Raw genomic sequence first — 27,589 nt, 5'->3', positions numbered from 1 at the left:
GCAGTTTCTTCTAGAGTGTGTATAATGTGCACACTTTTACTTGTTTTATTTCTCTTTGGAAAAACATTGCTTTGCATAGCGATTCTGCCCATTGCACTTATTACAGACTTTTCCATAGGCTTGGCATTGTTTTGGTGCATGTTTATTTGCACATCATTTGCAATTGAATGTTTCTCCATTTTTCTGTTGTTACCTATTCTTTTGTTTGTGTGGACACACTGTGACTATGCCAATGAACAGCTATTTCACTGGTGTGGCATATTTGCACAGCTCCAGGTAAGGTAAGCTCTGTCTCTCACAGCAACCTCTCTTTCACGGATCATCGAATCTTGCATTGATCCAAATTTGCATGTTCTTGCTTTTAATTTCAAGTCCATTAAAAAAAGTATCAAATCTCTCTCCTTGCAGGTGTGTGTCTGAGTGAAACACATACCTTTCAAATGATTCATTTTTCTTTGAACAATGTTCATCAAACATCTCAATGACCTTGTCGAACTTGCTCTGGCCTGCTGCCTCAGAAAAAAAAACAAATGTGTTGAAAACCTCTAGTCCCACCAATCTTCCATGTATCAGGTTTTCTATAGAGTCCAATGGCTTGCAGATACAGCATGAATCTTTGTTTGAACATCCTCCACTTGTGATCGACATTTCCAATATAATTTACTGATTCTTACCTTGCACACTCTTGGTGTTTCTTCTTCTGCTGGTACCATGCATACTCCTGGTACCATGTGATGTTTCTTTTATTGTAATAAAACATCTGGGGTTCTTTTAAAACAACTATACTTTATTAGCTATGGAACTAACTCATGACCATGCGGAGGCATTCATCTTGAATCCAACCCAAGCTGCAACCAACATATCTCTGACTCCCTCTAGTGGTCAGGAGTGTCACTAGCACTCTAATATTACTACAGTGCTGAATATCAGAGTTGGCACAAGGTGGCAAATGAATTACTGCTTCCATGTTGTTTCCACAATCCATAACTAAAGAAAAGGACAACCATGCAATAGGTCAAGATTCTTAGAACAGACCATCAATGAGAAATTTAGGATATTTGTAAAAGCAGGAGATAAAGTATCACCTTATTGTTTTAAGAAATAAATGGAGATATTTGTATCATACTGCCATCGTGTGGCTGTTGCATAACTTCAATTACTCAGGGCAAGTTCTAATGTCTATCACAAGAGGTTGCTCAGAAATGCAGAACACTGCAGATGCTAGAATCCAAAGCCATTCCCCATCTGCTGGAAGAATTCAGCAGGTCAAGCAGCATTAGTAGCAGAAAAGGAATTTTGAGCTGCAATTCTTCATTAGGGCTGAGGGAAGCTACTCAGATGTTGCATGTTAGCGGTCAGGTGTACCCAGGACTCACCAACAATCCACAATTTGACTTATCTTGTATGAAGTGAGCAAAATCAGTGACTGATAGATGTTCATCCACTGGTTCCTCTACAAAAGTCATAACCAGCAATGAAACATGCACTCTCTGAGCGATTAATTTGTTTTCGTTGATAGAAACTGAGTCAGGGACAGGCTAAGTTGACAGAAGAATTGTCTTACTTCAAATGTAAATTTGATGGATAATATTTTAGCCTCTGAATAATTTGTTGTCCATATATGATGTCCAGCTTTTGGGGGATAAATTAATGATTCTGAACATCATTGATAATGGAACTTTCCTCGTGCCACTTCAAAATTTATTGCAGAATAACTGATTGTTAGACATGAGATTGCAGATGCAAATGTATATGTGAGAATTTTTTGTCATATACCTAAGATGTACAGATGTACCAAAATTCTTCCTAATGCCACTCAGGTGTGTAAGTACAGCAACAATAGTATGAATTCAATTACCACAGTGCACAATGAATTAGAAAAAGAAATCATAATTATAGATAGATAAATAAATATACACAGTGCGGAACAAAAAGGTGTTTCATTGCTGCAGAAAGATCTCCAGAGTAATTTTTGGTTTGGGCTTACATGATTAATTCTGCCTTACAATGACCGGAAGATCGACATCAAAGAATCTAAAACTGATGTCGCAATGAATGCTTGGCCTCCACAAGTCAGTTATACTTGTTGAATCTTTTCTGACCATCCTTGAAATCCAAAAGGTCAGAAGGATCACAGACGTAAGTAATGTATACATGCACAGAAAATTCTTACTTGCTGCATCCATATGTAAGGTAGACAATAGGATAAATTGAATTACCGAGAAAACTATAAAATATATTTTAAAAATGGATAAATATTCACAATTGCAGTTAGTGGGAAAAAAGATGTGTGATGCAGACGGACTTTTTTTTACGATCCCTGATTAGTTTATGGTGATGTTAGAAAAGATAGGTTCAAGAGCTCAATAGCTATTGGAACAAAACCTGTAGTGTACTTAGCCTAGAGGTGCCAGATTTGATGCTTCTGTATGTTCTGCCTGAAGGTAGCAGCAGAAAGGTTGTGATCAAGGTGATGGGACACCCTGAATATGAGGCACTTTTAGCAAATTAAGGGGGGAAAAAATACAATTTTGTGTTTAGTTAGACAGTACTTCGATCTTATGTCATTCTGGTCTGACGCGAAAGGTGACATCAGTGTGGTTGGAGGTCTGTGGAATGGATCATTAATGACAACTGACAGAAGATATTATTCCTTGAAGAAGGACTCAGGCCTGAAATGCTAACTATATGTCTTTATTTCCAATGCACTCTGAGTGACCTGCTGAGTTCCTCCAGCATTTTTGTGTTTTTACTGCAATCACAGCATCTTCAGACTTTGGTGCTTCACTAATTATGTTTGATGTTGGTTTATAATGTGAGAATGAAATGTTCTTGTGGAATAACAATTTTGGACAAATAGAACATAATAGAAAAATAGAGCACAGTTCAGGCCCTTTAGCCCTTTATGTTGTGCTGACCCATATATTCCTTAAAAAAATAAATCCTCCCTACCCTCTATCTCTCTATTTTTCTTCCAAGAATGAGTCTGTCCAGGAATCTCTTAAGGGCCCCTAATGTTTCAACCTCCACCACTATCCCTTGCAAGGCATTCTGGGCATCCCCACAACTCTGTTTTTTTTTAAAAAAGTACCCTTGATGTCTCCCCTAAATTTCTCTTCCTTCACTTTGCACATATGTCCTCTAGCATTTTCTATTCCTGCCCTGAAAAAAGGCACCAGCTGTCCATCCTATCTACGCCTCTCATAATCTTGTGGACCACTATTAAGTCTCCGCTCATCCTTCTACACTCCAAAGAGAAAAGTTCCAGCTCTGCTAAACTTGCATCATAAGACTTATTTTCCAATTCAGGAAACAACCTGTTAAATCTCCTCTGTACCCTCTCCATAGCTTCCACATCTTTCCCATAATGTTCCCATTTAGTTCCCAGAACTAAACACAATACTCTGTGCGGTGTCACCAGAGATTTGTAGAGTTTCAACATGACCTCTCTACTCCTGAACTCAACCCCACTATTAATGAAGTCCAGCACCCCATAGGCCTTCTTAACTATCCTATCAACCTGTGTGATGACTTTGAGGTATGTATGGATTTGGGCCCCAAGGTCCCTCCATTCATCCACACTGCTAAATAACCTACCATTAACCCTATGCTCAGCCTTCTGGTTTGTCCTTTCAAACTGCCTAACCTCATATTTATCTGGATTGAACTTCATCTGCCACTTTTCTGCCCAACTCTGCATCCTGTCTATACCCTTTTGTTTGACCAACTTCAGCACCACCCACAATTCCTCCAATCTTCATATCATCCACAAACTTACTAAACTTTCCTTCCTGATCTTCATCTAGGTAATTTATAAAGATCACAAAGAGCAGGAATCCCAGAACAGATCCTTGCAGTACTCTAATCACCACTGATCACCAAGAAGAATACTTTCCTTCCACTTCTACTCTCTGGTTTCTACATGCAAGCCAATTTTTTATCCACACAGCCAAGGTGGATCACACACCATGCCTCATGACTTTCTGAACAAGTCTCTCATGGACCTTATCAAAGACCTTACTAAAATCTATGTCGACCACATCTACTGCCTTACCCTCATCAATTTCCGTTATTATCTCCTCAAACAAGTCAATTAGGCTTGTGAGGCATGACTGTCCCCTTCACAAAGCCAAGCTGACTATTCTTGAGTAGACTGTAATTTTCCAAATGCTCATTCCAAATGCTATCCTTATGAATTCTCTCCAATAGTTTTCACAACACTGACATAAGACTCACTGGCCTTTAATTCTCAGGATTCTCCCTATAAGCTTTTTTAAACAAGGGGACTACATTTGCCATTCTTCAATCCTCTGGCACCTCACCTATAGTCTAAGAGGTTTCAAAGATCATAGCCACTGCCCCAGCTATCTACTCCCTCACTTACCACAGCAACCTCGTCTCATGGATGTATTAATCTTACTGTTTTTAAGAAGATCCAACATGTCCTCTTCCTTAATCTCAATACTGTCTAGCACTCAAGCCTGTTCTATTCTGACCTCAGCCTGATCCAGGTCCTTTTTTATTGTGAATACAGAAGCAAAGTATTCATTAAGGACCACCCCCCCCCCACCCCCCCACCAACCTCCTCCATCTCCAGGCACAAGTTGCTTCCTTTATTCTTTAGCAGCCTCACTTTCATTCTTGTCATCCTTTTGCTCTTCACATATACATTGAATGCCTTGGGGTTCTCTTTAATCCTACATGCCAAGGGCTTTTCAGGCCCCCGTCGAGCTCTAAGTCCTTTCTTAAACTCCTTCCTGTCTAACATATATTTCTAATGAACTATTCCTGTTTCCTGCTCCTATATCTAATGTATGCTTCCTTCTTCCTTTTGACCAGCTGCCTCACCTGTTTCGTCAGCCATAGTTCCCTTTTCCCCCTTTTTCTAACATTTTTCCCTAACCCAGTGGGACGAACATCCTGAACCAGCACAAGTGGTCCCTAAACTTTCTCCACATTAGTTCTGTACTTTTACCTTTGGACATCTGTTTCCAATTTAGTCTTACTCATTCCTGCCTCATGCCATCATAATTACCATACATTTTGGCATACAAGACAACCCTTGAAACCCTAAAAAAATCAGTGGTCGTCTTATACACCAGATACAAAAATGAAACATTAAATTCAACTTAAAAAAAATAGCTCAACATAGATTCGGCATATAGGACAACCCTTGAAGCACTGCCATTCCCTGACACCTCCCCACTGCCGCCATAACCCACCCAGATATTTTACAATTGTAGAGCCCAAGGTCCCCGCTCCTGCCCGATAGCTTGAGGTCCCCGCTCCTGCCTGGGAACTGGTCCCCCCCAAGCCGACACATAGCCATGGTCCCTGCACCGAGCACACTTGGGCAGCAAGCCGACTTCTTTAATGCAGAAAGCACTGCACCCGATGTTGAAAATGAAGTTGAAAATGCAGCCAATGCTGGAGGCTTGGACCCAGCATCATTTGGCATCTTCCCAGCCAGAAGAAAGTTTTTTTTAACATGTTTGTTTAATTTACAGATTTGTTACTTGGCAATTATGTTGTTTTAACAAAGTTTGGGTTGTTACTGGAAGGCCTAGACACTAGTCTCCAGCACGTTCCTTGCAGAAAATTGGCAGGTCATCTTATATGCCCAATATCGGATAAAACCATGAAATTAAGGCTGGAAATGGGGACCTGTCTTATCTAAAGGTTGTCTTATATATAGAAATATACAATAGCCCTTCCCCATTTAAAAAAATTCTCCTTTTGTCTGTTTTTATCCTTATCTATAGCTATGCTAAAGCTCAGGGAGTTGTGGTCAATCTCACTAAAATGCTCACCCTCCATCCAAGAGGTCTGCCAACCTGACCAAGTTAATGTCTTGCTATTCACTATCAGACAACAATGAATAAATTGCTACTAGATTTTGACTACTTTCATTTGAAAATGACTTTCAAGTCATTTTAAATGTCAAGAAGGAAATTACCAATTTCACTTCATTATTTTTCTTCTGGTCTAATCAATCCTCCAAAAACTGGCTTTTTTTGTAATTTCTGATGTGCCTCCTTCAACTTGGGGCTTGCTAGATAGATTTTCTGACTTTACATGTGATTACTGGTCGGTAGAATCAGTTGACAAAGAGGAAGCATGCAGGAGGGAGATAGATCAGCTTGCTGAGTGGTGTCACAATAACAACCTTGCACTCAATGTTAGAAAAACTAAGAAATTGATAGTGGATTTCAGGAAGGGGAAACCAGGAGAACACAAACCAGAACACATCAAGGGATGAGTAGTGGAGACGGTAAAGAACTTCAAATTCTTGGGTGTCAAGATCTCCAAAGATCTTTCAAGGGGTCTTTGGGTCAATGCAATCAGAATCTGTCATCATAAACAAGTCATGAACAAGTCAGTGTTTTGTGGCAGCATCATAGAGCAAACATTCATTTTATAACCATCTCACAACATTACTATAAAAAAAATTAATAGTGCATGAGAAGTGAGGCAGTGTCTTTGGTTCATTGATTATTCAGGAATCTGATGGAAGCAGGGAAGAATTTGTCCTTGTGCCATCGAGTGCTCGTCTTTGGGCTCCTGTACCTTTTCAGAATTAACACATACCCAAGCAAAGATCTTGATCTATTGCAGTTCGCCTAACATCATAATCACTCCACAGCAGGTGCAATATCGCTGGCCCTCCACACAGCTCTGGACCACCTCGAAAACAATAATTCATATATGCGGTTGCTCTTCATTGACTACAGCTCGGCCTTCAATACCATTAATCCCTCAGTGCTGGTCGAGAAGCTACAAACTCTAGGCCTCTGTACCCCACTTTGCAACTGGATCCTTGACTTTCTCATTGGAAGACCACAGTCAGTACGAATTGGAAACAACATCTCCTCCTCACTGATCATCAACACAGGTGTACCCCAAAGATGCTTGCTCAGCCCACTGCTCTACTCATTATACACCCACGACTGTGTGGCCAGGCACAATTCCAATGCCATCTGCGAGCTTGCCGACGACACCACAATTATCGAAGAAGGCTTGCCAGCAGCTATGCCTAGTTAGGAGTTTAAGGAAATTTGGTATGCCACCAAAGGCATTTGCAAAATTCTACAGGTGTATGGTGGAGAACATTCTGACTAGTTGCATCACTGTCTGGTATGGAGGTGCCAATGCACCAGACAGGAAAAGGCTACAGAGAGTTATGAACTTGGCCAGCGCCATCATGGGCATTAGTTTTCACTCCATTAAGGACGTATACAAGAGGCAGTGTCTCAAGAATACGGCCACTATCATCAAGGATCCACACCACCCAGGCCATGCCCTCTTCTCACTGCTGCCATCAGGAAGGACGTACAAGAGCCTGAAGACGGACACCCAACTGTACAAAAACAGTTTCTTCCCCTCTGTCATCAGACTTCTGAATAGACAATGAACCAGACAATATCTCACCTTTTCTCTTCTTTTGCACTAAATTATTTTTTAATGTAATTTATTGCAATTTTTGCATGCATAATGCTGTTGCAAAACTGCAAATTTTATGACACATGCTTATGACAATAAATATTGATTCTGATTCTGGTCACTTAAAGGAAGTAATCTCTGCAGTGGTGTTTCAGGAGGCTTTGTGCACTTGGGAGATGAAACAAGCACAAAAATGTAGGTTATCACACAACACTGAGCGGCAGATCAGTCTGATGCACTGAGTGAACAGTTTTAAAATACACAAGATATGACCTGTTTATTAGGACACTATTACAATACACAAAATGCTGGAGAAACTCAGCAGGTCTTGCTTAACTCTATCAGGTGCCATTCATTTGGTTTTATTCAATGTTGACCTTTTCCCTTTGACAAAATTATTTTTTAAATTATTTCAGGCATACTGCATAGTAACAGGTAATTTCAGCCCAGGAGTCCGTGCCACTCAATCACACCCAATTAGCCTACAAACCCTGGTACGTTTTGAATGGTGGGAGGAAACCAGACCCCCTGGGGAAACCCCACACAGACACACGGAGTACATACAAACTCCTTACAGACAGCGTGGGATTTGAACCCCAGTCATGATCATTGGTGCTGTAATGGCGTTGTGCTAACCGCTATACCTACTGTGCTGACCTTTGCATGGTTGAACAGGGAAAGTAGTCTTTCTTAAAAAAAAAATTTGTGAAATAACATACAATTTACTGATAGTTAGACAGCCATAAAAAATATAGGCTGATTTCCCCTTCCCTAAATGAAATGCATTGTTAACTGCATTGCCTATACAAACACTCTGGGTTAATATTATAAATTAGCATCAAACCTGGGATCTTTTATTTGCATGGTTAGACTGTTCTGTGGAAAAGCTAGGAGTTTGATGTACAATACCACAGCAAACTGGAATGACTTTACTTATACCTGTCAAAGGTCTCCGGTCTAAAACTTTGTCTGCCTTTTACTTCCTAAGGATGCTGTGTGACCTGCTCAGTTTCTCCAGCACGTGTTGCACTCGACCCAAGCATATGCAGACTTTCTTGTTTGTCCTTCATGCCGCTAGGGCTTAACCATATCATTGACTTTGCTGATTAGTAGAAATTGCTTGTGATGGAGTAGGAGCTGGTGAAGGCAGTCAGCCTCTGCAATAGTCTCCCAGCTAATGCTAACCTACTTTACTCCAGGCTCAATGGGCAATGGAGCCTGCTCTTCAATATCAATCTCCTGCTCCCATTTTTAGCTACTTCATTCCTACACACCTTCCCCAGTCACACATTTTCACAACTTTGATGAATTTGATTTTTCTGTTTACTCCTTTAACTGCTGTATTAATACTACTGCTTCATTTTACAATCTCCTAGATTGCATTCAAGCTCTTCCAAGGCCATTTTACTTTGTGTGTGTGTGTGTGTATCTGTTCCTATGCACATTTTGGGTCTGAATGTGGGAGCTTCTATGAATGTGCCATTATGCTTAACAGTGTGAACATACAGTATGTTCCTCTCTGTAAGTGGTTTAAACGTGGGCATGTAAGGTGATTTATTACGATCAATTCCTTTCCCTTTGTTTTTATTCTTTATTTAAAAGTTACTTATCTCTCTTCTTCTGGATTTCTGATGTAGATCTCGCATGTGAAATTTTAGTGTCTCACAGATATCAACCATTGAAATTAAAATTGCTACATTTTCTAAACAAATATAATTCCTCAGCAAGTGCTGAACTTATAAAATCAAATCCAGGCAGCATATTTATAAATTGCACTCCATGAGTATTCCAGGAAATGTTTTAATGTTCACTTAAAAAAGTATCAACATTTTGTTTAGTTGTTAGTTGAGACTGTTCAGTGTACATTAAAAATAGCTGTGTATATAAAAAGCCACTTTGTGACACAATCTAGACAACAGAGGTGGGCCTGCTGAGAGCTGTTCATGGATTATATTTAAGCATTTTCACCCTACTGCTTGCTGTCCAAATGTGATCCTGGCTTTAGAATATAGAACAGTACAGCACTGGAACAAGCCTACAATGTCTGTACTGAATATAATGCCAACCTGAACTAAATCTCTTCCTGCACATGATCCTTCCATTTCCTAGATATGTCTATCTAGAAACAGCTTAAATTTGCATATCGTTTCTACTGCCTATTCCAGGCAACTAACACTCTGGGTTTAAAAAAAAACTACCCCACGCATCTCCTTTAAACTTCCCCCACCCTTCAGCTTAAATGCATGTTCTCTGAAATGTGACGTAGTATTTCACCTCTCATTTGCCCGTAATACTGCTGATAATGACGCCCATCTGGTAATTTAGACTCTAGTACCACAGTTTGCAACTTTTCAAGGACCACTAATGTGGATTGACATTTGCCAGTGGGAAGCAAAATTAAAAATAGATTCTGGAGAATATCTTCCATTTTCGCTTCAGTGTATAAATTAATTTATTTTGGGCTTAACATTGGTTTTAGAAACACCACTGTCACTGCAGTGGGCCTAACACCTGGGATTGCAGTGAGCTCGATGCCAGGGCCACACATATTGCTATTGAGAGGGCCACTGGTGGTTTGTTGATATGTTCGCTGGCCTTGGATTCTATTCAGTAAATTTTCTTCTGCCAATAAGGTTGGATCCCTGACCAGAAAATGTGAATGCCTGCCTCCTTCCTGCAGCCTCGCCCACATTCTACCAGGCTTTGGAATCCCATGTGTGAGAAGAGGAAGAAACATTGTACATCCGGAGGCTGATTATAACTTGATTCTCATTTAACTTCTTGCAGGTATAAATTGGAAGCACAGACACTTGAATTCCCAGTTTTGAAGAGGGGGTTAAATCTTATTCTCACCCATTCTATTTTCTGCTATATATTTAAGCTGTCTAAATTTATGCTTTACTCAAATATTTAGTTCTCTATTCCAATATTGGCATAAGTTGTATTTTTTCTGTTTACTAAATCCAAGAGTTCTTTCAAAACTGATCATGTCAGTGCCACAGAGCATCGAGCTTTTCCTTTCCAATGGGGAACAAGTGATCAGCTTCATCAGCACCATATGGAACCCAGCTTGTGGAACATATCAGGTGCTTGCCACCTTGGCTTTGAGTGTTGATGCAGAGAGCAGTTTCCAGGATGTCATGGCTACCCAGCTGAATAGTGACCTAAGAGTGGCACTGGATCCTGGGAAGAGAAACCTGAATACTTAAAAAATGAAAGTATACCTGCTCCCACCCCTTCTATTGCATCTACACACTTGGGTCTGCTAGGTATCTCAATCTGAAACTGACCAGCTGAGGGAGAGGAGCCCGGAGCTGGGGTCCCCAGGGCCATAAAATCCAGGTCATCCTCTATTCATCTGAAGGTGCTCCAGTAAAACCCTGGATGTCTTCAACCTGCACATTCAGTCCCTGAGGAAAGACAAAACAGGCATTAAAGAAATGCTCAAGAGTGATTTTTTTTTCTTGTGAAAAGATCATGATCACTGATAATGTAGATTTGGTTTGGATTGGTGTTAGTTTGTACATTTGCAGTCAAGTGTGACAAAGGACATAATGATGTTTCACAGAAATGATGCAATTCTCATTGTAGGCTTGGTACAGAGCCTGAAACTGCCTGTGAGAGTTCCACCAATCATAGCTCAGTTTAAATTTTAGGAGATTGGATGGAAAGGGCTCTGCAGCTTCTCTTCCTCTAGTTACTGGTGCCCCGTTGGTGGAAGAGATATGGAGCAATGAACAGGCACTAGTCCATTCCTACGCTGCAGACTGCCTCATGAATCTGACAACAGAAGCATTCCTTTAGGATTTAATTTAATTTTAATTTGGAGATAGTGCCAGCCACAGGCCCTTTCATCCCACGAACTCTTGTTACCCAAATATACCAATTAACGTATATTTTTGGAGGATAGGAGGAATCCAGATCTATCGGAGAAAATTCACATAAGAATGTACAAACTTTGTGCTGGATTCAAAACCAGGTCACTGGCTCTGTAATACCATTGGGGTAACTGTTATGTTAAGCATGCAATTAGTGTCAGTGTTTTACTCAAGATGTCAATGGGTTACTCAATATTCCTTGACAACCTATCTAATCAAATCCTCAACTCTGTAGCTGTGTCTGGGTTTGAAAACCTCACCTGGAAGGGAATAATATTTGTCCCCATTGATTTTTTAATATCAGAGGTTTTATTGGAAAAATGTCCCATAGGACAGATGTGGTAATAACTTTTTATTATTCATTTTCTGGGATCTGGATAGAACTGGCAAGACAGGATTTATTGTCCATCCCTAATTGCTCATTGCTGAACCATTTCAGAGGACATTTAAAAATCAACTATATGGAGTAGATCATATATAATCCAGACCAAAGTTCAGATTTATTGTCAGTGAACATCAGAGACATACATGATATGGTAGATTTTCTCCACTGAAGAATATTGGTAATCAGGTGGGATTTTAATCATGACCTGGTAATTCTTGTGGTCAACATTAAGTCTATTGTTGCTTTTCAACTCTCAGATTACCAATAATTTATAGTGCAGTCTTGTTAGGACTTCAACTCAGTATCACTGGATTAGTCCCAACCTCCATTGGTCCAGTATCTTACACCATTGCTGTAACCCAATGCTATTTACACACCTGTGTGTATTTTAAAAAATCTTTCTTTGACTATGAAGTTTTCCCCTTTGCAGTTTTAGACTGGACAAATGGAAGAGCTGAGGTCACTGCCAGGCTGAATGAGCTACTAGATGAAATTGAAAACCAGTTGCTCATTGGATGTGTGGAATTTCTTTCAATTGAAAAATATTACATGGTTCTAACAGGGAACACTCAATACATAATGCGTGGAGTCATTGGCAAAATGTAACATGAGGAAACATCTCTTTGGGGTGACATTGCATCCCCCTCCACCTATTCGGTGAGAGTGGGGAAGGAGATTTAACTGTTTCTCATCATTACCAACTGATTTGGTGACCACCCAATACAGAGCTTAGTGAAGCATAAAATTGCTATTATAACCTGCTACAGTTTTGAGGAAGAACAGGTACATTTTGAGATGTTTCCCACCTGTGATATGTACAAAAAATGGTGTCTATATCCTGGTGTAAATTGATAAAGTGTAATATCAACCTCAGTAAAGCAAAGGCACTTCAAACATTGATAACTTTGGCAGCTGAGGTGGAATATCTTAAGATACTTCATCAATATGGGACCCTACTGAGTGTTCTGCCCCTTTTATTCTGCAGAGCCCTCTATACCAATCCCACCCTCTTCCAGTATTCAAGAAGCTTGTCCTTCATGCTCCCAGCAATTCCTAGAATTAATAATGTATCGGAGGAACTCTGAGGGTTCGAGCAACATTAGTGGGAGAAAAAGGGACAACATTTCAGCTGCAACCTTTCATCGAGATTGAAAGTGCAGAAGAGAGATAGCTAGCCGGTTCCTCCAGCAAATTGATTGTTCCTCCAGATTTCAACAGCTGCAGTATCCAAAGAAGTATCCCAATTAGATAGCCACTCAAGTCTGGAGACAGAAAACTTACAAAGGAACACACATTGGAGCAAAAGCAATGAAATCTCTCTATGTGCAGATTATATAAATATGTGATACAACAACTCACTCATATCAACTTGTGTAAATTGCATAATACCCTATTAAATAACACCAGTGAGTTCAGATAACATCTGTGATATCATCCAACTTTAGGCTCTGCTGAATGAGGTCAGCATGACATCCAATTCACTGAGGCCTTTCAGAATGGTAATTGTGTCCTGGAAGTTGGTAATTGATTATATTCCTCATCTTTGCACCTTCCTGGTGTGTGAAACTCCTGCCTTTACTAAACTGTACTCACATAATTAAATACCACTAGTTTTATTGTGGGCCACTGCACTATTCAATTCAACTTCATGCTCTTTGAATCTTACACATCCTGGCAACTTTCACTGTCACCATACAGATGACATGAGCACATTGGCTGAAAATCCTGTTTCCATGCTGTAAAATGAATTAATGGGATTTTATTCCCATGTGGATAATTACAATATACAGATGCAATGAAAGTCTTACTTGCTGTAGCCTTCTATAACCATATAACCATTTACAGAGTGGAAACAGGCCATGTCAGCCTTTTGAGTCTGCACTGGTTCACTAGAACAACTCCACTAGCTCAATCCTCCCGCTCTCCACCAATATCCCTCCAACCCCCTCACCTCCATGTACACATCCAACCTTCTCTTAAATGATAGAAGGGACCCTGCTGCAACTATCTCATTCGGAAGATCATTCCATTCTGCCGCCACTCTCATGAATTCCACAGATTCACCACCCTCTGGGTGAAGAAATTCCTCCTCATCTCGTAGTTAAATAAAACATTCTAATTAGTATAATTATGATGCCATAACAATAATAAATATAAAAGGAAGATAAAACAAAATAATAAATAATCACAGGAAACCAATAGTGCAAAAAGTGTATTGTTAGCAGTACAGGCGATTCTTTGATTGTCTTGTACAGCAGTGTTATGGTTTTGTGATATTGGGAGGTTCAAGAGCATGATAGCTTTTGGGAAAAACACTGTTCTTGAAAGAGGTGCCAGACTCTCCACCTTCTTCATTTACTACCCAAATATTTTTTAGGTAGGGCATTGAGTGATGTGCCACTAGGATTTGAACTTAGGATCACTGAATTCCTAATCCAGTCCATTGATCACAGTTGAACAAGAAAATCTACAGATAAAACATAGAATAATATAGCAGAGTACAGGCCCTTCAGCCAACCTATGGAAACCTACCCCACAACATATTAATTTTTCCCCACTCGCATCCATACCCTCTATTTTTCTTACATTTATGAACCTAAGAGTTTTTTGAATGTCCCTATTGTACTAAGCTCCACCACAATTGCTGGTAAGGCATTCCAGACATGCACCATTGTCTGTGTTAAAATCTTATCTCTGACATGTCCCTTAAACTTTTCTCCACTCACCTTAAACTGATGCCATCTGGTATTTCCTATTGTTGCCCCAGAAAAAGGTGTTAAACACGAAAGTCTGCAGACACTGTGATTCTAGCTTAACACACAAAAGTGCCGGAGAAACTCAGCAGGTCACACAGCATCCATAGGAAGTACCTGTTTTATCTTTGGCTTGGCTTCGCGGACGAAGATTTATGGAGGGGGTAAAAAGTCCACGTCAGCTGCAGGCTCGTTTGTGGCTGACAAGTCCGATGCGGGACAGGCAGACACGATTGCAGCGGTTGCAGGGGAAAATTGGTTGGTTGGGGTTGGGTGTTGGGTTTTTCCTCCTTTGCCTTTTGTCAGTGAGGTGGGCTCTGCGGTCTTCTTCAAAGGAGGTTGCTGCCCGCCAAACTGTGAGGCGCCAAGATGCACGGTTTGAGGCGTTATCAGCCCACTGGCGGTGGTCAATGTGGCAGGCACCAAGAGATTTCTTTAGGCAGTCCTTGTACCTTTTCTTTGGTGCACCTCTGTCACGGTGGCCAGTGGAGAGCTCGCCATATAACACGATCTTGGGAAGGCAATGGTCCTCCATTCTGGAGACGTGACCCATCCAGCGCAGCTGGATCTTCAGCAGCGTGGACTCGATGCTGTCGACCTCTGCCATCTCGAGTACTTCGACGTTAGGGATGAAAGCGCTCCAATGGATGTCTCCAATGGAGACAACGCTGGTGGAAGCGTTCCACCTGTTTTATAGATCACTGACAAAGGGCTCAGTCTTAAAACATTGATTGCCCTTTACTTCTTAAGGTTTTTAAGGTTGCTGCATGACCTGCTGAGTTTCTCCAAACTTTTGTGCTTTTGGGAGAAATATACAATCTCAATGAAGCAGTTCACTGCAGTCCTTTAATAAATTGGCATATCGCAAAGATTGACATTGTATTTGCAATTGTTATCAAAATTTGAAAAGGCTTTAATAATTGCAATTTACATTGACTTTTACTTGTGTAATTTTTACCTTAACAGTTCATATTGTGAAAACAAAGATAAAACGTTTGCCAAAATGGCAAAAAAAACCTATTTGTTAATTACTTTCACATAGCACTGAAAGAGATTGTGCGCATGGTGCACATTCGACCAACTTATCAAAGATTTTTTTGTCTAATCAAACAAACAATTTTGTTTTGAAAGGCAAGTGCAAGATTGTCAGCTCAAGTCTGAGGTGCAACCAGGTTGCTCAAACCACAGACAGGATGGAATGTTCAACCAGTTTTCTCTGCCCACTCAACCTATAGAAGTGAAGCCTTTTCTCATGGTTTACTGGGAAAATGTGTGGCCACAATCAGCTGAACTAACAAAGAATTCAACTGTCAGAAGCTAGGTATGGTTTTGATCAAACTTTTCACTTTAGCCAATCCTCACAATGTTGAACAAATAATAAAATTAAATCTGCACCACACCTGTTTTCTCCTTCTGAATCAACTCATCAATCATTTACCAAGATTCAGAGAGCTTGAGTTAGAGAAAGAGGCTAGATAGGCTGGGCCTTTATTGCCTGGAGTGTAGGAAGCTGGGGAGGGAAGGGAAGATACAGAGGTTTAAAAAAAATCATGAGAGGTATGGATAAAGTGATTGATCTCAGTCTTCTTTCCCCATGGTAAATGATTATAGAGCTCAAGGGCATAGGTTTAAGAGGGGTGAGGTTTAAGAAGAACCTGAAGGGCGACTTTCCACTCAGGGTAGACCATACCTGGAATGAGCTGCCAGAGGAAGCCACAGCAGTGGATATAATTTTGATGTTCAAAATTTGGACAGATATATGGGTTGGGATGGTTTTGAAGGAAATGCAGGCAAATGAAATTAGCCCAGGTCAGCATGGGCAAGTTGGGCTGAAGGGACTGTTCTGTCCTGTATGACTCTTTTAGAGCACACCTTATTGCTATTGACTTTTCTTGTGATTCTATTTTTTGTTAGAATTGCAGGCCTTTAGTGCCAGAAAAACAGATATTATTTCTGTACAAAGAAAAATTACTACTGAAGACAAAGTTGAGAGATTCTGGAACAATAATAGATTTAACACTTCAGCATGATTATTGAAAAATCTATTATTTAACACTAATAATACTGTTTGATTTATACAGTCCAGCAATCAAGAAAGTAAAAAAAGCAAGCTGAACTTTTGACGAATTAGCAGAATACAAGCATCATAAAGTGATAATCATACAACATAGAAACAGGCCTTTTGGCCCATTCAAGCCTGTACCATCTATTGTACTCAGTTACATTAATCCTAAAGTAATGCTACATTATTCTCCCCATTCTCTCATCAATTCATTTGGACTCTGCCACTCACCTGCACACCAGAGCAATATATGGTGGCCATTTCATCTTCTGATCTATTTAGATTCGTGATAATGGGAGGAAACCAAAGCACCTGAAAGTAAGCCATACGGTCACAGGGAAAACATGCAAACTCCACACATACAGATCTGAGGTCATGATTGAAGTGGAGGTCACTAAACTATGAGGCAGAATCTCTCCAAGGTGTACCATTGTTCTTCTTTGGCTTGGCTTCGCGGACGAAGATTTATGGAGGGGTAATGTCCACGTCAGCTGCAGGTTCGTTTGTGGCTGACAAGTCCGATGCGGGACAGGCAGACACGGTGGCAGCGGTTGCAAGGGAAAATTGGTGGGTTGGGGTTGGGTGCTGGATTTTTCCTCCTTTGTCTTTTGTCAGTGAGGTGGGCTCTGCGGTCTTCTTCAAAGGAGGTTGCTGCCCGCCGAACTGTGAGGCGCCAAGATGCATGGTTTGAGGCGATATCAGCCCACTGGCAGTGGTCAATGTGGCAGGCACCAAGAGATTTCTTTAGGCAGTCCTTGTACCTCTTGTACCATTGTACTGCTTGATCAAACAATACGGTCTTCTGGTAAGAACACACCTTAACTACTACATTAAGATGTTCGGTACTCTATTACTATCCAATAGGCAGTGTGTCCTTATAGACTTCAACATCTGGAAGCTGGACAGTTTTGTCCAGTTTTGTAGTTATTGCAGTACAATACATAAGGCCAAACTAATAATACCAGAGAATTCCAGTTCTCAGTTTTGTTCAATGATTCAAACTGAGGGAATACTAGATTGTCAGATACTATTCTTGGATAAGACATTCATATATTTTACAAGGGTTTATTCAAACTACAATAATACTACAAAATTATTATTTACATTGCTGGAAATTCATGTGAAGTGGTAATCAATGCCGCCCATCTGTTACATACTGAGTTATTGCACACATGCAATAAACTATGCACTCTTTACAATTTCAAATTAAAATCCTGTTGTTACTATTTATGATGCACTCGATCCCTTGGGAGGCCCATTGTTCCCGGAACTCACCCACATAAATAACATTTGTTTTTCTGACAATTCTCATTTAAAAAAAACTAGAATTCTCTTTCCCCAGTTACCATTGTTATGAGCCCAGAGGACCCCAAAACCCAGCAGCAATAGATATTCACCAAGACAAATGGTTACTTAAACAAAAGTTACTTTTAATTATTTTTAAACATGAAAACAGGATCAAACTTTAACTTATTACTATTAACTTAACCTAACTTAACCCCCTTCTAATTCTAAGCGCACATGTATATAATGTGTATGTAAGTTCAGAAAAGCTCTTTAATTTATAGTCCAATCTCACTTCTCACTCCTCCAAGTTCACTGGTTGCAGGCAATTCTTATACTGTGCACAGAATTTAAAATTTATGTATTTCACCAGGCTTTGGTGCTTGAAAGGTAAATGGTTACCTCTCAGGAAGATTCTTGTCGGTTTGCAGAAAGAAATTTGTTGCTCGTTGGACATCCACAACTGAACCCTTCCAATCAGCTACTTCAGTGTCTTGCCGAAGAAACTTGCCCCATCAGGGTTTTCCAGATGATAACCTTTTTCTTTTAGGTCACCACAGAGTTCCTTTTCTGTTTCTCTTATTTCAAGTGAAACATTATACAGCCAGTCCTTTCCTCTTGTATGGACCGCAAGGGATTTGACCAGGCTGAACTAAGAACTCACAACCCGTCTTCCAAATGGGGTTTTCCACAAGCTTGCCAGCTTGTCCTGTTCCAGTCCCAGCTGCTGCTGCTGTACTGTAGAACTGAATTTTGTCTCTCTCTCTCTCTTTCTGAGAAAACCACATGATCTAATCTTCTGAGTTCATACATCTGTTGCTTTCCAAAACAATAATCCATTACTCCACAGCATGTCCAATTAACACCTACTTGTGAAGTACTTATATTTTTTTGCAAAGGCACTTGAGAGCCTGAACTCTCTGGCTTGAACAGAGCTCTGGCATTTTAAATGAGATCTGTTTTGAAGTCTGTGTGTGACCTAAACTAAAAAAAAACCTGCCACAATTTAGCTCCTATAAAACATATCTATATACAATATAAAATATAACTAACTGTCATACCATAAAGAATCCACCATACTTTCATTGCAGACATCTATGTGAGGCACTGCCTCAAGAAGGCAGCCAGCATGATAAAAGACCCCCATCACTATGGTCATCCCACTACCTTCTGCCTGAAGGTAGTGGGAAGTCCAGCATCTTTAGGTTCAAGAACAGTTTTCAGGCTCTTGAACATCCCATACTACCCTAACCATAAACTACTCCAAGACCACCAAAAACATCGCTTTTTTTGCTCTAATGGTTCTGTGAATATTGTCTATCCTTTTATATTTATTACCTCTTTTTCTGTCAAAAAGTATTTTAAACTTGTTGGTGCATCTTACATACCTGTGTGGCAGTAACAAGTAAGAATTTCAGTGCATTTGTACATTGGACCTTATGTAAATGATAATGAACTCTCATTTTCAATTGGCAATATTTATGAAAAGAGTACTCCAAATGTGAGGGTCAACATTAACTCTTAAACCTCACCACTGATAACTTTGATACTGTTTGGGTCCTTGGTGTGCACAAACTGGTTGAGACATATCCTATATTATAACTTCAGAAGGAATAAACTGTTAGTCACTATTTTGAGATATTCTGTATTCTTGATCTGAATTATACAAATGGGTGCTTTTCTTTCCTCTGTTCTGAACACTGTTCAACAACTTATCTTAATTAGGAAGAGAGGATTTATGAAAATATGTCCTTACTTAGATGACTGCTGTTATTCAGAATTTGGAATAAAGGATAATCAAGGTAGAGAATATTTTGAAGAGAAACTGCTAATTGTAGAATAAAAACATTACAGCACAGTACAGACCCTTCAGCCTCAACATTTTTTCCTTTTTAAAATATATTTATTGATGTTTACATTATGCACAATTAAACAGTAGTTATATATTGTATAATTCAAGAGAAGAAGAGAAAAAACCCAAAAAGACCTTGTAATTCAGAACTCCTACCACTAAGCAAAGTTAAAAGCTGATACAAGAATCAAGTGACAACCTGGAGATGCACAGCACCAAAGCTTCAGAACAACCCTAATTCTTAAGTTTATGACAATAGTCCATAAATGAGCCCCACGTCTTTTGGGTTAATATTTGACTCTTTAATGGCATATTTAATTTTCTCTAAACTTACACAATTATTAAGTGATGTTGTGTTGTTTATGTGTAGGTGGAGTATTGTCTTTCCATTTAAATCAAAATTGCATGTCTGGCTAACAATGAAGTAAAGGATTAAATCTGGTTTTGATTTGGAGTCAGTAAAACATCATCTTGAAATGAACCAAATAAATCAATTAAAGACCAAAGCTCTAATTTAAACTTGAGAATCACCGACAAGGTTTGAAAGATAGCTTTCCAAATTTTTCTAAACCAAGGCAAGTCCAGAACATGAGAACCAAAGAAGCTTCACCAGTTTTACATTTGTCACATAGAGGATTTATATCTGAATAAAAATGAGACAATTTAATTTTAGACATATGTACTCTATTGACTACTTTAAATTGCAACAGTGTCATGCAGAAAAGGAGGTTGTGTTCATCAGGTTACCCATCATTCTTGACTTTAACTAATGAGGCTATTCCTAAATCAAGCAAATTATTACAAATAAAAGATATTGAACCTTTATGAGAAAATTGTAAATCAAAAAGTGTAGCAAGGATGTTTGCCGTGGGGATTTGTGGAAAGTCAGGGATGTGAGACTGAACAAAATCTAACTTGTAAATAGCTAAAAAAAAGTGTTTGGTAAGTTAAATTTTTACCACCAATTGTTCAAAGGAAGCAAAATTATTTCAAATAAAAAAATCTTTAAAACATTTAATACCCAATCTGTGCCAGTCATAAAAAACATTATCTTACAAAGAAGGTTGAAAAAGATGATTAAATATAATAGGGCTGACAAGAGAAAGAACTGAAATAAAAAGAAACTCCTAAATTACGCCCATATTCTCAAACTATGTCTAAACAACAATCCAAAACTTCGATACTTTACACCCATACCCCTCCACTTTTCTTGCAGCTATGTCCCTGTCTAAGGAACTTTCAAATGTCCCTCAGCCTCCACCACCACCCTTGTGATTCCAGGCACCTACTGCTCTGTTTTGTTTTTAAGAAAACCTATCCCTGATGTTTCCCCTAACCTTGTTCTCTGGTATTTGCTACTATTGCCCCAGGAAAAAAGGGTCCTGACTGTCCACCCTATCTATATATTTCAATTTTGGATTGCTTGGGGAAGATATAAACCCTCACATGATGGGGTGAACCATCTCAGCTTCCAAAATAGTTCTGTAATGGAATTAAATTGTAGAACTACATAGGCTTCTTTGTAAATGCAAAATTATATTTGGGTATTACAGTATTTTATCTGAATGCAGGAATTTATAATTTGTGATTTATCTTGGGACTGTAATTGTGGTTGCTTTGTATGCTGGGTCAAATTAATGTAGGTGAGTCCTATCAGAGAAGAGATCTTGAAGCATTGCTGCAATGTCCTCTGCAACATCTAGCAAAGACAGCACAGCTGCAAAAAGGGAAACTGAATTCTAATGTCAAGAATTGTCAAGAAGAAATTATTAAATTCAAAGCTTAGGCTGATCTCTGAAGCTCATTCAGTGTCTTCAACACAATTGCTGAATGTGGTTCTCTCCACCCACAATACATTGTGGGATGTGTGTTTTCACTTGAACCTAACCAAAACAGAGTTCACTCATCTCTACCTCCTTCTGAGGTAGCATCTGGGTGACATTTTTCAACATACATCTCAACCAAGCACAGTGGCAGCTCTGACTTTCAAATGATAGGTTGTTTCATCTTCTATTCCTCCAACCTCACCCCACTGGGCCATTTCAACTGTTTACAGCTCCCTTGAATTGCGTGATAGTTTCTTCTGTAGAATCCTACAGACGCAGAGCAATTCCTCATTTTTGCCTCAGATATTGAAGCTTTAGTATGTTCACAGACCTCTTCTGCTTTCTCACTATCCAATGTCTCAAACTAAAAATAGGGCTCTCTGGTTTATTTATCTGTATAGAAGTTCCTCCCCGCTGATCACCAAACAATCTAACAAGACTTGTGTTTCTTTGTGGAAAGATGAAGCCAAGCTGTTTTGTTTGTCTTGTGTTGCCTCCACAGTGTCAAGTTGGGGCCTAAAATTTCTTAGTCAAGATCATTGGCAAAAAAAATCATTTAATGGCTGTCACTATTTCTGTAGCATCTGGTTTATGATATACTTGCAATGATCAGTGCTGCAGTCAAAGAATGTACTCACTACAAGCCAACGGCAATACATTCTGTCCAAAGAATAAAATTCCAATGTATACTTCGCCCTCCCTGCCACTGCCCTCAGAATGAAAATGCTAGTTGCTTTATCCTCATTGCTTAGAACCATAGAACATTACAGCACAGAAACAGGCCACTTCTGGTCCATGTGTGAACCTTTTTGTCTAGTTCCATTGACCTTCAGCCAGTACATCGTCCTCCATACCTCTCCTGTTAAAATTCTTCTTAAATGTTAAAATTGACCCCGTATTCACCACTTCAGCTGGCAGCTTGTTCCATTGTCTGTGTGAAGAAGTTCCCCCTCATGTTCTCCTTAAACTTCTTCCCTTTCACTCTTTCAAACCATGTCCTCTGGTTTGTATCTCACCCATCCTCAGTGGAAAAAAACCCCATCTAGATTTACTTTGCATATCCCCCTCATAATTTTAAATTCCTGCATGTAATACTGTAGTTAAAAGAGCACATTAGTCAATGTGAATAAAATGGTGGGGCTTTACTTAGATGGCTAACTTGAATTTTTTTTTGTTAGTAAGCTATTGACAGATTGCTTTGATGTTGGATTCAAGGTGGAGGAAGTCACAAAGAAACCAAGGCATCCTATTTGATTAAGCATTTGATATTCCAATATCTGTCCTTTCCAAGTTCCAGTCTCATACAGTAAGAGTAAAACAAAATCTGCAGACACTGTGATTGAAGTAAAAATACAATGCTGGAGAAACTTAGCAGGTCAAACAGTGTACTTTAAGTAGCAAAGATACAGATGCATAACCAATATTTTGGGCTTGAACCTTTCATCAAGGTATGAGCAAAATATATGCAGACTTCTGAACAAATTGGTGAGGAGGGAGGGCAGGGGGAGGAGTACAGTTCCACATGCAGAAAGTAATAGTTGGACAAGGGAGGGAGGGAACAGCAGCAAATAAGGGGAGGGGGGGGGAAATGGCTCTGTGAATGGAGAGGGGTTGGAGAGCTGGAGGGAAGAGAGGGAGAGCAGTGAGTAGGTGAGCAGAATCCAGAGAAGTCTATGTTAATGCTATCCAGTTGGAGAGTGTCCAGATGGAAAATTAGGTGTTCCTCTCCCAATTTCTGAGTGAACTAGATTTGACAGTACATGAGGCCATGGATAGACATGTCATTGTGGGAATGGGGTGCAGAATTTAAATAGTTGGCTACTGGGAGATCTCTATCACTAATCTGGACAGAGGCACTTAGCAAAGTGATCTTCCAATCTCCCTCAGATACACAAGTGAAGTGTTGCTTCACTTGGAAAGACAGTTTAGGCCCCCAAGGGGTGGTGCAGAAGGTGTGGGAGCAAGTGTGACACTTCCTGTGGCCTCAGTAGGTCCTAAGGAGGTCTATAACATGATCCCACCATAAGACACACCTTCTGCACTCCTCCCATCTTCACATTCTGTAGAGACTGCTCCCTCCATGACTCTCTCATCCACTCATCCCTACCCATCTTGGAGATCAGAGTGGTCGGCTTTGTATGGAGGTAAATGAGATGGGGAGATCTTATTTTTTTTCACAAGTATTTACTCAGGAAACGGGCACAGTCATGGGAAGTAAAGAAATTAAGCAGTGAGGTCATGGAACCTATACAGATTAAAGAGGAGGAAGTGCTTGCCATCTTAAACCAAATAAGGGTGGATAAATCCCTAGGGGCCTGACAAGATATTCCCTCAGACCTTGAGGGAGGCTAGTGTAGAAAATGCAGGGGCTCTGGCAGAAATGTCCTTTGCTACAGGTATGGTGCCGGAGAATTGGAGGGTAACTTGTGTTGTTCTGTTGTTTATAAAAGCCTCTGAATGTTAGTCTGGAAATTATAGGCTGGAGATCCTGATGTCAGTAGTTGGTAAGTTATTGGATGGTGTTCTAAGAGATCAGATATACAAGTATTTGGATAGCAGAAACTGATTAGAGATAGTCAACATGGCTTTGTGTGTGGTAGGTCCTGTTTAACCAATCTTTTAGAGATTTTTGAGGAGGTAACCAGGAAAATTGATGAAGAAAAGGCTGTTGGTGTTGTCTACATGGACTTTAGAAAACCTTTTGACAAGGATCCACATAGGAAGTTAGTCAGGGAGGCTCAGACACTGGGTATTCATGAAGTAGTGAACTGGATTCGACAATGGCTGGACAGGAAAAGCTTAGAGTAGTGGTGGACAATTGGTTCTCAGTCTGGAGGCCTTTGACTAGTGATGTGCCTCAGGGATTGGTGCTGGGACCATTGTTATTTGTCATCTATATCAATGATCTGGGTGATAATATAGTAAATTGGATCAGCAAGTTTGCAGATGACACTAAAAGTGGAGGTGTTGTGGACAGCAAAGGTTTTCAAAGTTTGCGGAGGGATGTGGACCAACTGGAAAATTGGCTGAAAAATGGCAGGTGGAATTCATGCGGACAAGTGTGAGGTGTTGTATTTTGGAAGGTTAAACCAAGAAAGGACATATATGGTAAATGGTAGGGTACTGAAAAGTGTGGTAGAACAGGGACCTGGCAATACAGATACATAATTTCCTGAAAGTGGTGTTAATAGGGTTGTAAAAAGCACTTTTGGCATATTAGAGTATAGGAGTTTGGAGTTATGGTAAATTGTACAAGACTGGTGAGGCCAAATTTGGAGTATTGTGTGTAGTTTGGCCCACCTATCTACAGGAAAGATATCAATAAGATAGAGAGAGTGCAGAGAAGACTTACCAGAATGTTGCCCAGACTTCAAGAACTGAATTACAGGGAAAGGTTAAACAGATTAGGACTCTATTCCCTGGAGTGTAGAAGAATGAGGGGTGGTTTGATAGAGATATTTAAAATTGAGGGGGATAGAAAGACTAAATGTAGATAGGCTTTTTCCACTGAGGGTAGTGAAATACAAACCAGAGGACATGGGTTAAGAGTGAAAAGAGGAAAGTTGAGGGGGAACATTAGGAGAACTTTTTCACACAAAGTGGTGGGAGTGTAGAACAAGCTGCCAGCTGAAGTGGTGAATATGGGCTCAATTTTAAAATTTAAGTAGAGTTTGGACAGGTAGATGGTGGGAGGATGTGGAGGTCTATGGACTAGGCAATAAAAAATGGTTTGGCACAGTCTAGAAGCGCCAAAGGGGCCTGTTTCTGTGCTGTGATATTACCTTCTGCCTGTAGGATCATGCTCCTCCATTCCCCCTCCCTCCCACCATTTTGTTTGGGTACCTATCTACATTTTGATGAAGGGCTCAAGCCCAAAAGGTTGGTTATGTATCTTTATCTTTGCTACACAATGGTGTTTCTTCAGTATTGTGTTTTCACTCATACACAGTAAACTGCTCCTTCTGGTGGCTTATCTCCCATCTGATTTTGAGGCTCTGATATTATGAGGATTCACCACCCAAGCAACATTGGGACTGAACTCAGGCCTTGATATGTGTCATTAGATTCAAGGCCAGTAATCACATTAAAGGTATCACTGCCAGTGTCTATTGTGAAGACATCTGGTTTGCTCAAGGCTTTGACATCAAAACGTTGAATGGAACTGGGTTAAAAGAGATGGCAGTGGGGAAATGTTGAGGTTATGCATCCTAACTTTTTAGAGACGATTAGGAATTAAATAATGCACAAGAACAATGCCGCATTCCAGGCAAATAATAATAAATAAAATAAATAGAATTGGTTTTGAAATTAGGCAAGTCACAAAACAGTTTGAGAAAGAACTTACAAATTTGAAGCCCAGTGTAACACTGGTAAACATTGTTCTCTTTGGATATCTGTTAATTTTAATGCAAAATCAAAGGAATCAACATAACAAAATATAAGCAATTAATATAACAATTTAAATCCCTTTTCATTGACTTATTACATTCCTCCATTGTTGCACCAGCTAGGAACAAGATTATCCATTTTTCAGTTCTTTAATATTTAAAAAAATAATACATTGCAATTTTTGTAAAATGTAAACTTTATGTAATTTCCACTGGCAGCTTGATGATTCAGAGTACAAAAATTGCTGCAGCAAAACTCCTTGCCTGTCTAGGAATATTTGTAGAAACCCTCACCAGTCTTTTTACCCAGTTTCCCTTCATCCACTAGCTTATTTAATAGAGCGCTGGGAGCAAACAGGGGGTTGTCTTGATCCATCTTGTGCCATCCTGATAAGGAAAATACTTGTGATTAATGGAGGGATAGTTGGGAATACAAACCAAAATACCACAAATCAGGCAAGTTTATCTGCTCTGTTCAAATCACACAAAAAGATTAAATAATGAATGGTTAGTTTAATTTGGCAGTATGTCCAGTGTAGATGTGTGGGTCAACAGCCTACTCCTATGCTATACTCTGATCTTGTTAAACAACACCAAGGTACAATTTAATTGTAACCCATTATGGTATTTTACTTAAAGTTTCATCTAATGTGTATTTCTTGGTGGGTGTTGGTGGTTCTAATCTTGTGAGGACAAAATTCTCATTAGCGATCATAGTGGTCAACAAACATTTATCCAGTTCCAATTCAATGACACGACTATGTAGTAAATAAATATCACATTCCTCCAAAGTAGGATATCATTGAATTAAGGTATAAAAGGCCAAGGAGTCTACTCTGCCATAGAGTGTGAAACTGAACCAGCATTTGTTCCACAGTTGTCAGTTGAAACAATGCTACAATTAATGACCAATGAGAGAATGTGACATAAATTAACATTCCAACATTTATAAGATTCCAACTGTTTGGTCAGAATTTTGCTTTAATGGTTACCAAATTTAAACCACAATGGCATATGCAACTATAAAGATTCTTTTATTGTTATAAAATGAAATAGAAAATGTACTAACATATGAAATTCTCTTTAGTCTGTCGGAAGGGGGACAATTATGTCTTTAGATCGAGTCTGAAGAATGTCTCGGCATTGATCGTTCACACACGAACGACCAAAACTCAAAATCTCAATTTCCTTTTGCGAGTTTAGACAGCATACCAAAAGTGCAGTAATTGGAGAGACGGGACTTGGAGTGTGAATCATCAATATGTGCTGTTCATTAGCCCATCGTTCACGGAATGCCTGCAGTTAACTAGATTGCAGGCATCCTGGGAAATTTACTATGGGTCTAAGGAGGTAAAATATTTGAACGGGAATGGTGCCATCATTCCCGTTCTGACCTTTTTTTACACAGTATGTGTCCTGGGAAAACGGCAATAATTTCCTGGAGCGCAGCGGCTATGTGAAAAACTTAATGGAGTCGCCATTAGTGTCGCTCAGCTTAGAGTAAGAGAGCAAGAGAGTCCCTTCAGAGTCACTGAATTTCCCTCCAGCACTCCCACAGCCTCCGCAGCTGCACAGACCCTGGTTCGATCCGATAACCTCTGACATGATCTGAAAGCCTTCAGCGGCTAGAGCACTTTGGAAGCTCTTCTTGCCCTCATAGGCAAAAAGGGCTCCTAAAGCCTGTGTACGTGGCACCCAACCTACCAGTTCTCAATCTTTTT

The 27,589-nt window shown here is 39.8% G+C and overlaps 1 protein-coding gene across 2 annotated transcripts in view; it reads right to left on the bottom strand.

The window, feature by feature from the left end:
* Positions 1 to 7,690: 7,690 nt before the first annotated feature.
* Positions 7,691 to 27,589, bottom strand: part of hadh (hydroxyacyl-CoA dehydrogenase) — a 48,245-nt gene continuing 28,346 nt past the window's right edge. The window contains exons 8-9 of one of the 2 annotated variants that reach the window (XR_011353912.1): positions 25,826 to 26,255; positions 7,691 to 10,850 (exon numbers count right to left, since the gene is read on the bottom strand). Coding sequence is in view for 1 of the 2 variants with exons in the window: in XM_069925769.1 (XP_069781870.1) it covers positions 26,137 to 26,255 (119 nt within the window). In the remaining variant the exon portion in view is untranslated. Of the gene's footprint in view, positions 10,851 to 19,683; positions 26,256 to 27,589 lie in introns of those variants that run through there. The other variant, XM_069925769.1, reaches the window with a different exon arrangement.

The sequence above is a fragment of the Narcine bancroftii genome, chromosome 3, assembly GCF_036971445.1.
Source record: "Narcine bancroftii isolate sNarBan1 chromosome 3, sNarBan1.hap1, whole genome shotgun sequence".
NCBI lineage: Eukaryota > Metazoa > Chordata > Chondrichthyes > Torpediniformes > Narcinidae > Narcine > Narcine bancroftii.
Note: the sequence above shows the minus strand (reverse complement) of the source record. Positions and strands in the feature narration are given on the sequence as shown.